Source organism: Rhinopithecus roxellana, chromosome 3, assembly GCF_007565055.1.
Source record: "Rhinopithecus roxellana isolate Shanxi Qingling chromosome 3, ASM756505v1, whole genome shotgun sequence".
Lineage (NCBI taxonomy): Eukaryota > Metazoa > Chordata > Mammalia > Primates > Cercopithecidae > Rhinopithecus > Rhinopithecus roxellana.
Genome location: NC_044551.1, coordinates 86,477,753 through 86,488,848, shown reverse-complemented (window position 1 = coordinate 86,488,848; position 11,096 = coordinate 86,477,753). Strand labels below are relative to the sequence as shown.

Sequence of the window (11,096 nt, the reverse complement as noted above, 5' to 3'; positions counted from 1 at the left end):
TCAGGATTAAGAAACTCACTCAAAACCGCACAACTACATGGAAACTGAACAACCTGCTCCCGAATGACTACTGGGTAAATAATGAAATGAAGGCAGAAATAAAGATGTTCTTTGAAACCAATGAGAGCAAAGACACAACATACCAGAATCTCTGGGACACATTTAAAGCAGTGTGTAGAGGGAAATTTATAGCACTAAATGCCCACAACAGAAAGCGGGAAAGATCTAAAATCAACACCCTAACATCATAATTAAAAGAACTAGAGAAGCAAGAACAAACAAATTCAACAGCTAGCAGAAGGCAAGAAACAACTAAGATCACAGCAGAACTGAAAGACATAGACACACACACACACACACACACACACATAAATCCTTCAAAAAAAAAAAAAATGAATCCAGGAGCTGGCTTTTTGAAAAGATCAACAAAATTGATAGACTGCTAGCAAGACTAATAAAGAAGAAAAGAGAAGAATCAAATAGATGCAATAAAAAATGATAAAGGGGACATCACCACCAATCCCACAGAAATACGAACTATTGTCAGAGAACACTATAAACACCTCTATGCAAATAAACTAGAAAATCTAGAAGAAATGAATAAATTCCTGGACACATACACCCTCCCAAGATTAAACCAGGAAGAAGTTGAATTGCTGAATAGACCAATAACAAGTTCTGAAATTGAGGCAATAATTAATAGCCTACCAACCAAAAAAAGTCCAGGACCAAACAGACTCACAGCTGAATTCTACCAGAGGTACAAAGAGGAGGAGCTGGTACCATTCCTTCTGAAACTATTCCAAACAATAGAAAGAGAGGGAATCCTCCCTAACTCATTTTATGAGGCCAGCATCATCCTGATGCAAAAGTCTGTCAGAGACACAACAAAAAAGAAAATTATAGATTAAATTCCTGATGAACATTAATGCAAAATTCCTCGATATAATACTGGCAAACGAAATCCAGCAGCACACCAAAAAGCTTATCCACCAAGATCAAGTTGGCTTAATCACTGGGATGCAAGGCTGGTTCAACATATGCAAATCAATAAATGAAATCCATCACAAAAACAGAACCAAAGACAAAAACCACATGATTATCTCAAAAGATGCAGAAAAGGCCTTCAACAAAATTCAACAGCACTTTATGCTAAAAACTCTCAATAAACCAGGTATTGCTGGGATGCATCTCAAAATAATAAAAGAGCTATTTATGACAAACCCACAGCCAGTATCATACTGAATGGGCAAAAACTGGAGGCATTCCCTTTGAAAACCAGCACAAGATAGGGATGCCCTCTCTCACCACTCCTATTCATCATAGTATTGGAAGTTCTGGCCACAGCAATCAGGCAAGAGAAAGAAATAAGATTCAATTAGGAAAAGAGGAAGTCAAATTGTCCCTGTTTGCAGGTGACATGATTCTATATATAGAAAATCCCATCTTCTCAGTCCAAAATCTCCTTAAGCTGTTAAGCAACTTCAGCAATGTCTCAGGATACAAAATCAATGTGCAAAAATCACAAGCAATCTTATACACCAATAATAGACAAACAGAGAGGCAAATCATGAGTGAACTCCCATTTGCAATTGCTACAAAGAGAATAAAATACCTAGGAATCCACCTTACAAGGGATGTGAAGGACCTCTTCAAGGAGAACTACAAACCGCTTCTCAATGAAATAAAAGAGGACACAAAAAAATGGAAGAACATTTTATGCTGATGGATAGGAAGAATCAATATCGTGAAAATGACCATACTGCCCAAGGTAATTTATAGATTCAATGCCATCCCCATGAAACTACCAATGACTTTCTTCACAGAATTGGAAAAAAACTACTTTACAGTTCATATGGAACCAAAAAAGAGTCCACATTGCCAAGACAATGCTAAGCAAAAAGAACAAAGCTGGAGGTATCATGCTACCTGACTTCAAACTATACTACAAGGCTACTGTTGGGGTTCGTGTGTTTCCTAAACAAAGGAAAGAACACACAAGACAACACAAGACAAGACAAACATGGCGGCCACCCCGAGCAGCACGCTCTGCTTTATTTTATACATGCTTGTGGAATTTTACCACGTCACAAGACACGAGTTGTTTTTATGACACAAGTTGTTTTTATGTCATGAGTTGTTTTTCTGACCTTTCCCTAACTTTCCAATTCTTTAAGACGCTTAAACATTAACCAGTTCCCAGAGTCTGCTGTTTACAGCCAACTCCTTTGTTCTTCCTGTTTGCAGAGAAGAAACGTCATGCTTTGTTTGCAAGAGCATAACTATCAGGAACATCTCGTTTGCGAGCACGTGGTCCTCTACATCTCCCCCTTCTTATTTACAGGTTTGAATTTCTTTTAAAACCATCATCACATGTTGGGCTCACTGGGATTCGGTGTTTGATCTCTGACACCATCTCCAGCAGACTGGGAAAATGACAAAAGCAAGAATAACAATCAATACATTACTAGAAACAGAAGTCAGTAAAGTTTTTACAGAGTTCATAGGGTTTAAAGATGTCAAGCTTTGTGCAACACCAGTCATTAAATCTGCTCCGGTTAACAATGGTAACTGATTGCAAAATGTTTCAGAAATATTTTGTGTTAATTCCTGTATTTCCAGGGAAAGATTGTTATGGCCAATTAAAAATTTTTTTTTATCTCAGTCCAGTTATGTATAGTGCTATTAAAAGGAACAGGAGTAATACAAAATTGGGTAGTATTCCAATCACATTTTAACAAAGCTTGAGTGTTCAACACTGTCAATTGATCACCTATCCAAGAAACTACTTGTTCCAAATTATCCACTCATTCAGTCAGATGCGCATCTATGTTTCGTTGTTGTTGCCACAACAAATGAGACTGTTCATGCCATTGTTGTACAAATTCTGCATTTTGGATACTCTGATGTAAAGCTAATCCAGCAACAGCGGCGGTGGAAGCAATTGCTACAAGTCCTATCACCACTGTCACAATGATTCCAACCATTCTCCGACTGCGGTGAACAAGATCTTGCATTACTTTGTAAATTTGAGTAACTCCAGCAGATTCACTCCAAGCGCGTGTTAAGTTCACAGGTAGCCAGGTTTCTTTTCTGGCTCTCAAAATATATAAATCGGAGTGTGACTCATTCCAATTATTATTCCACCAAGTAGTATTTACACAACTTAGGAATGTACAATTGCCCATACAGTTAACTACCCCTGTATTATTATCCCATTTAAAGATTCCTGCTAATAACAAATAGGGGTTTCTTACACATGCAATAACATATCTGGAACTATTTCAATGCAAAGATATATGGAAAGAGTTAGCAATATTAGCAAGATTTAAGGACATGTTTCCCGTGAAAGTGGACATGGGTTTACCAGCAGCTAGCAACTTCCAAATATGACCTTGTATTTGTGAGGTAGTAGCCAAATGTGGCATAGGGGGTGATAGACCACCATCATGCCAAATAATAGTTTCATTGCCATCCGCAGAAATGCTGTGATTACCTTTATGCCAATGCAGGTTGACATGGCTGAATTTATTTTGAAAATCTCCATGTACACTCCAATCTGTGATAAGGTAATTACAACTTTTTCCTTTTACTTCTAACAACAATCGTGGCCCACTACCTCTACATCTAGTCCACTCTAGTTGGGAAACACCTCCGGACACATCAGGGATAGGGCATAAAGATAATGTACTTGGCAGAGTTTCATTAAGTACTGCAGTATGATTATACTTAAAACTTTGAGCCACAATAATCATAGTAAAGGCAGAGATATGACTATGGTTATAGCGAATAGCCCAAGTCTCATGAGAAAGATGCAGACAATGTGGACTACTCCGAAGACATATAGGTAACCCTTCAACCCCAAATTGATATGAACTATTTACTGTGCCAATGTCTAATTCAGGATCCTGGTTTAAAAAAGGCAATGGCATCCAAGCAGTATCATTAGTAAATACTGAGACTTCTCTGTCTCCCCAAGCCACACCTTGATATAAGGGTGGAAAAGGAATATAAGCCCACTATGTAAATTCTCCAGCCATTACCTGACAATTTACTATGGCCAGCATAGCCAGGAATAAAGTTAGTGGGGTTTTGGGCTGCCCAGCTTGTTGAACAACCCCTTCAGCTTTCTGAGTAAGCTTTTTCAGTTGACCCCATGTCGGGGGCTCCGCACGTCGAGTTCTGAAGGTGAATGTTCTCTGAGCACTCAGATTCAGCTCCTGAAATTCCTTGAGGAACTCTTTGGATCGGCTCCTCTTCACCATGGCACTATTTCAACCATCGAGATGGAAACTACTCATCTCCGGCACCTGTATGGACAAGAGCAGAGCCTCAGCCCCATTGTAAAACTTTTCCTTTTAAATATTGTCCTTGTAATGAAGGATAATACACCCATTGATTACTGTTTTGTGGCTTTTCTAAAGGCTGTTGAAAATGTTTTACCACTGTGGATTGCTGTAATTGGCGCCAATGATTGAGAAAATTTAAAGTAAATAAAGCTTTTAGAATTTGGTGTTTTGGGGAATCTCGCCCATCTCCCCCTTTTTGTTTTGAAAGTTGTAATTTTAAAGTTGCATTGGCTCGTTCAATAATAGCTTGACCTTGACTATTAAATGGAATACCTGTTGTATGATGAATGTGATATAAAGAAAGAAAGGCGCCAATTTACGAGAGCAATAAGCAGGGGCATTATCAGTTTTTAATTCAGCAGGAACACCCATAACTGCAAAGCAAGTGAGCAAATGAGTAATAACAGAGTCAGCCTTTTTAGAAGGTAATGGTGTAGCCCATTGGAAATGTGACCATGTATCAATTGTATGATGAACATATTTTAAATGACCAAAAGAAGGGACATAAGTTACATCCATTTGCCAAATGTGATTTTGTTGAGTGCCCCGGGGGTTAATACCTGGACTTAAAAAGGGTGCAATGATAGGAGCACAGGATGGACAGGCCCTGACAATAGCTCAGGCTTGATGGTGTGTGACAGAAAATCGCCGTTGTAATCCTAGACTATTAGTAAAGAAGTCTGAGAGATATATTTAGTTACATATACAGCATATTGGGAATCCTGAGGCCAGTCTTGTAGAACCATAAGAATGGCAAAAAGTTCTCCCTGTTATACTGATTTAAATGGATAGCAAGAAATTTTTGAATTGTCAGATGTCCAGTACCCAGCTTTTCCATTGCTAGAAGCATCAGTAAAAAAGGTGGGACCTTTAACTGGTGTATAAGAGATAGGATTATATGGTAGTAGGGAATATTGTTGTAGGAAGGCAAATAATTTATTACTAGGATAGTGTTGAGAAAAAGAACCAGTATACTCAGCACAAGCCACTTGCCAACTCTCATGAGTTTCTAGCAAGGATTCAATGTATTGCTTAGATAATCGGGTAATAATTTTTACGGGGTCAGCGCCAAACAATTGACGAGCTCGATGTCGTCCTTTAATAATTAATTCAGCCAATTCATCAATATATGGGTGAATTTTCTTAATGGCTTTATTAGCCAAAAACAGCCACTCCAGAATATTATTATCTTGGTGTAAAATGGCCGCTGGCGAATGGGGAGTATGAAAAAGACACAACGAAAGTGGAAGATTGGGTGCAATATAATCAAGATGAGCTTCATTAATTCTATTTTTTACAAACGACAATTTTTTTTTTTTTCTGTTTTAGGGGATAGTTGATGGGAACTACTTAAATCTGAATCCCCTTCTAAAGTAGCAAATAAATGTTGCAATTTATAAGTAGGGATGCCTAAGATGGGACGAAGCCAATTTATGTCCCCTAACAATTTTTGAAAATCATTGAGTTAAAAGTTGATCTCTTTGAATTTGAACCTTTTGAGGTCAAATATGTTTTTCTGCTAAGAGATATCCCAGATATTGAATAGGAAATTGAGTTTGTATTTTTTTTTAGAAGAAATATGTAAATTATATTGAGTTAATTGTTGTTGTAAAGCTTGAAAAACTTGACTCTGTAAGACTTCATCAGGAGTTGCCAATAAAATATTATCCATATAAAGATAAATTAATACAGTAGGGAATTGGCTTCTAACAGGATTTAAAGCTCTATGAACAAATTCTTGGCATAAAGTAGGACTATTAAGCATGCCTTGGGGGAGAACTTTCCATTGATATCTTTGAGTGGATTGTCCATTATTATATTTGGGAACAGTAAAGGCAAATTTTTCACAATCTTGGGGTTGTAATGGAATAGTAAAAAAAAATCTTTAAGATCTATAACCATTAATTTCCAATTTTGTGGGATAAGAGTTGGATTAGGAAGCCCAGGTTGTAAAGTCCCCATAGGTTGAATACAAGTATTTACAGCTCTAAGATCAGTTAGTAAGCGCCATTTTCCACCTTTTTTTTTTTTTTTTTTTTTTTTTTTTTTGACAAGACAAACACAGGGGAAATCCATGCAGAAGTACTTGGTTCAATATGCCCCTCGGCCATTTGTTCCTTAACTAAATTCTTTAAAGCCTTAAGTTTTTCTTTAGATAATGGCCACTGTTCCACCTAAACAGGAGTTCTAGTTTTCCACTTTAATTGTAAAGCTTGAGGCTTGTGGACAGTGGCTAAGAGTTTAAAGGATTGTAGCCCATTTTGAACATCATATTTTTGGCAGCTGAAGAAATATGAGGAATGCTTAAAAAGGCACCAAACTGTTGTAAAAGATCATGACCCCAAAGGTTAATATTAATGGGAACAATATAAAACACTACTTTTCCTTGTTGTCCTTCAGGTCCCACACAACTAAGGGGCTCAACACTTTGGTAAACTACAGAAGCAGTACTTAGGCTGGATAAAGTAACCGAGATTTGTTTCTTTTCCCAATGAGTGGATCACTGAGCCAAGCAAATAATAGATACATCTCCTGTTTCAACTAATCCCTCAAAAAGTATCCCATTAATTTGCAAGGAGTGTAGAGGTTTTTGATCAGAAACTAAGGTTTCCCAGAAAACAGTTTTTCCAGTACTACCGAAACCTCCTTGTCGAGACACATCTTTAGATAGAAAAGGAAAAAAGGGCAATAGAAGCAATAGTGCAATATGTTCCCCTGCCTCTAGGCGCATAAATTGTGAGGACTTGTACCATAATAAGAATTTCATCAGTAAAATCAGGATCAATAATTCCCGGAGTCACCATTAACCCTCTCATAGCACTGCTGCTTTAACCTAACAAAAGTCCTACATGTCCCTTTGGTAAAGGACCACACACTCCAGTAGCCAACTGATATATTCCTCCATTAGGAGATAGAGTATAAGGCTGAGTAATAGCTAAGTCAGCAGCAGCGCTTTGCTTAGTTGCAGCATAAAGCTGAGAAACTGGGGTAAGGTGTGATGCTCTTAAGGAGGACTCGAAGTCACTCCTTGATGTTGTAAATCATTGCTCACTGGGTATTGTGGTAGGCCTGCATTGTAATTGTTGGGGCCCCAAGCCTGCGGGCCCCGACTCCCGTTCCCCGGAAGGGGTGACAACAAATTTTCACTCTTATCAGTTTTTGAATGACATTCATTTGTCTAATGTCGACTTTTCCCACATCATTTGCATACCTCAGAAGGTAACCTTTTTTCTCTTGAGGCAGAAGAGCCTAGTTTTTTCCTGCATTCCTTTTTAAAATGACCAGGTTTTCCACAATGATAACATACACCTTGTTTAGAACTGCCTTTTAAAGCCTTAGAAAGTGCCCCAGCAAACAATTGAGCATTGTAAATAGCTCCCCCAATGCCTGCACAAGCCCGAATATACTCATCTAAATTAGCTCCACTGGCCTTTAAAGGTCTTAATAATTTTTTGTTACAGCTTTTATTTTTTTCAAAAATTTAAATTCTAGGGCTGTAAAAGTCACAATCTGGCCACCGTTTGGGAACTGAGCATTGGGGCCGAAAGCAGCCTGTGTTATTGGGAATAGATCTAATTCCTCGAAATCATCCGTTTCCTTCAATTCCTTCTTTTCTCCTACAGGAGGAAAAGGCACAGAGAAAACCTGACCTGACATAGGCAAAGAGGTTGGAGGTGGCGGCAAAGGAAAATCTTCCTCCAAAGGAGCAGAAGGAAAAATAACAGGGAAAAAATAGGAGAAGCAGGAGCATTAATACCTTGTAATTTTAACAGCTGTTGTAACATTTCCAAAATACGCTGCATATCAGAATTTCCTTTAGAAGAGGGAGGAAGTAGCTCTTTTTCCAACTCTTTGTCCTCAGCAACCGGAGCGTAAATATGTTCCTCTTTAAGATCATTCCTCTCTAAACTTTCAGGTGCCTCGCCCCCTGTGGCGACATTGCCACGCTCTGAGTCAGTTTCAAGTAACTCTAATGCCTGAGTGATAGAGCTACACAAGGTCCACAAATTTAAAGGCATAGTATCCCCTAACTGGTGAGCTCTACACAAAGCTTTTACTACCTGCAACCATTCCTTTCTATTTAACTGCACTTTGATTTGATATTGAAAGTAATAACAATGTTGTTCAACATGGGCAAACAATGGCTTCAAAGTCTTATGTTCCTTAACTAACTTCTACTCCTATAGACATCAACAGTCCCTGGAGTAACTGCAAATATTCAGAGGCCAGAGAGGTGGAATTCCCCATAATTTTCCCGTGGGTCCCCCTTATTTATTTACCTGCCCGCGGTCTCCCTGCGCCTGCCTGGGGTGTTCCCCCTCCGGTTCCTTGCTCTGGTGGATCCACGGACCCTGCTCGCCGCGCCAGATGTTGGGGTCCGCGTGTTTAGGAACACGCGGACCCCAACAGCTACAATAATCAAAACAGCATGGTACTGGTACCAAAACAGAGATATAGACCAATGGAACAGAACAGAGGCCTCAGAGATAATGCCACACATCTACAATCATCTGATCTTTGACAAACATAACAAAAACAAGAAACGGTGAAAGAATTTCCTATTTAATAAATGGTGCTGGGAAAACTGGCTAGCCATATGTAGAAAACTGAAACTGGATCCCTTCCTTACACCTTTCAGAAACATTAATTCAAGACGGATTAAAGACTTAAATAAAGACTTAGACCTAAACCCATAAAAACCCTAGAAGAACACCTAGGCAGTACCATTCAGGACATAGGCATGGTCAAGAACTTCATGACTAAAGCAACAAAAGCAATGACAACTAAAGCCAAAATAGACAAATGGCATCTAATTAAGCTAAAGCAAAATAAACTACCATCAGAGTGAACAGGCAACCTACAGAATAGGAGAAAATTTATGCAATCTACCCATCTGACAAAGGGCTAATATCCAGAATCTACAAAGAACTTAAACAAATTTACAAGAAAAAATCAAACCCCATCAAAAAGAGGGCAAAGAATATGCACCAACACTTTTCAAATGAAGACATTTATTCAGGCAACAGACACGTGAAAAAATGCTCATCATCCCTGGTCATCAGAAACATGCAAATCAAAACCACAATGAGATACCATCTCACACCAGTTAGAAGGGCAATTACTAAAAAGTCAGGAAACAACACTTGCTGGAGAGGATGTGGAGAAATAGAAACGTTTTTACACAGTTGGTGGGAGTGTAAACAGTGTGGCAATTCCTCAAGGATCTAGAACTAGAAATAGCAGTTGACCCAGCCATCCCATTACTGGGTATATACCCAAAGGATTATAAATCATGCTGCTCTTAAAAAACATGCACACATATGTTTACCGTGGCACTATTCACAATAGCAAAGACTTGGAACCAACCCAAATGTCCATCAGTGATAGACTGGATTAAGAAAGTGTGGCACATATACACCATGGAATACTATGCAGCCATAAAACGGATGAGTTCATGTCCTTTGTAGGGACATGGATGAAGCTGGAAACATCATTCTGAGCAAACTATCGCAAGGACAGAAAACCACACATCGCATGTTCTCACTCATAGTTGGGAATTAAACAATGAGAATACTTGGACACAGGGTGGGGAAAATCACACACCGGGCCTGTTGTGGGGTGGGGGATGGGGAGGGACAGCATTAGGAGATATACCTAATGTAAATGACGAGTTAATGGGTGCATTAAACCAACATGGCGCATGTATACATATGTAACAAACCTGCATGTTGTACACATGTACCCTAGAACTTAAAGTATAATAATAATAATAATAATAATAATAATAATAATAAAAGATAAGAGATTGTAAAGACTAAGGTTCTTATTATGAGATAAAGCCTCCAGGTAGCAGGCTACAGATAGAATAGATTGTAAATGTTACTTATCAGACTTAAAAAGGTGTCAGACTCAGCTGGGTGCTGTGGCTCACGCCCGTAATCCCAACACTTTGGGAGGCCAAGGTGGGTGGATCACGAGGTCAGGAGATCAAGTCCATCCTGGCTAATATGGTGAAACCCCGTCTCTACTAAAAATACAAAAAATTATCTGGGCATGGCGGCATGCGCCTGTAGTCCCAGCTATTCTGGAGGCTGAGGCAGGAGAATGCTGTGAACCTGGGAGGTGGAGCTTGCAGTGAGCTGAGATCGTGCCACTGCACTCCAGCCTGGGCAACAGAGCGAGACTCCGTCTCAAAAAAAAAAAAGGTGTCAGACTCTTTGTTGATTCTCTCCTGGATCAGGAAAAAGACCTGGAAAAGGGAAAGAGGATTTTTAACAGAATGTAGATTTTTCCCCAAAACAGATCACTTTGCAGGGCTATTTCAAGATATATCCAAGAAACACATGTGAGGTTAAAATATTACGATTTCCTTTCTTATCTGTTGTGATGTTATGCCAGAGTCAGTTTGGAAAGTAAGCCACATTATATAGGGTTAAATAAAATTCCTCTAATAAGACTTTATGGTTTGTAGGATGTGACTCCCCAGACCTCTTAGATAAGAATTTGGGCAAGAGAAGAAAAAAAGGTCAGAATTTAGTCCTCAATATGATGCATTATTCAGTATGTACCAGGATAGAGCCTTCACTTCTGACCTTGCATCATTAAGAACTGAATTATCCACTTAGAATTTTATCCATGTGATTACTGGGATAATTTTCCATGGATTAGTTCCAGCTCTGGAGATTTTAAACTTGGTTTATTATGGTTGTTATACTGTGATAGTTAACATTAAGTGTCAACTTGATT

At 38.8% G+C, this 11,096-nt stretch overlaps 1 protein-coding gene across 1 annotated transcript; it reads right to left on the bottom strand.

Annotated features, from left to right (window-relative positions):
- Positions 1 to 2,024: 2,024 nt before the first annotated feature.
- On the bottom strand, positions 2,025 to 8,269 carry LOC115896518 (endogenous retrovirus group K member 21 Rec protein-like). Its single transcript, XM_030927708.1, has 3 exons — positions 8,107 to 8,269; positions 4,044 to 4,310; positions 2,025 to 2,426 (listed from the first exon to the last, which is right to left on the bottom strand). The coding sequence occupies exons 2-3, from the start codon at positions 4,263 to 4,265 to the stop codon at positions 2,370 to 2,372; spliced, it is 279 nt and encodes a 92-aa protein (XP_030783568.1). The 5' UTR covers positions 4,266 to 4,310; positions 8,107 to 8,269; the 3' UTR covers positions 2,025 to 2,369.
- Positions 8,270 to 11,096: the final 2,827 nt, after the last annotated feature.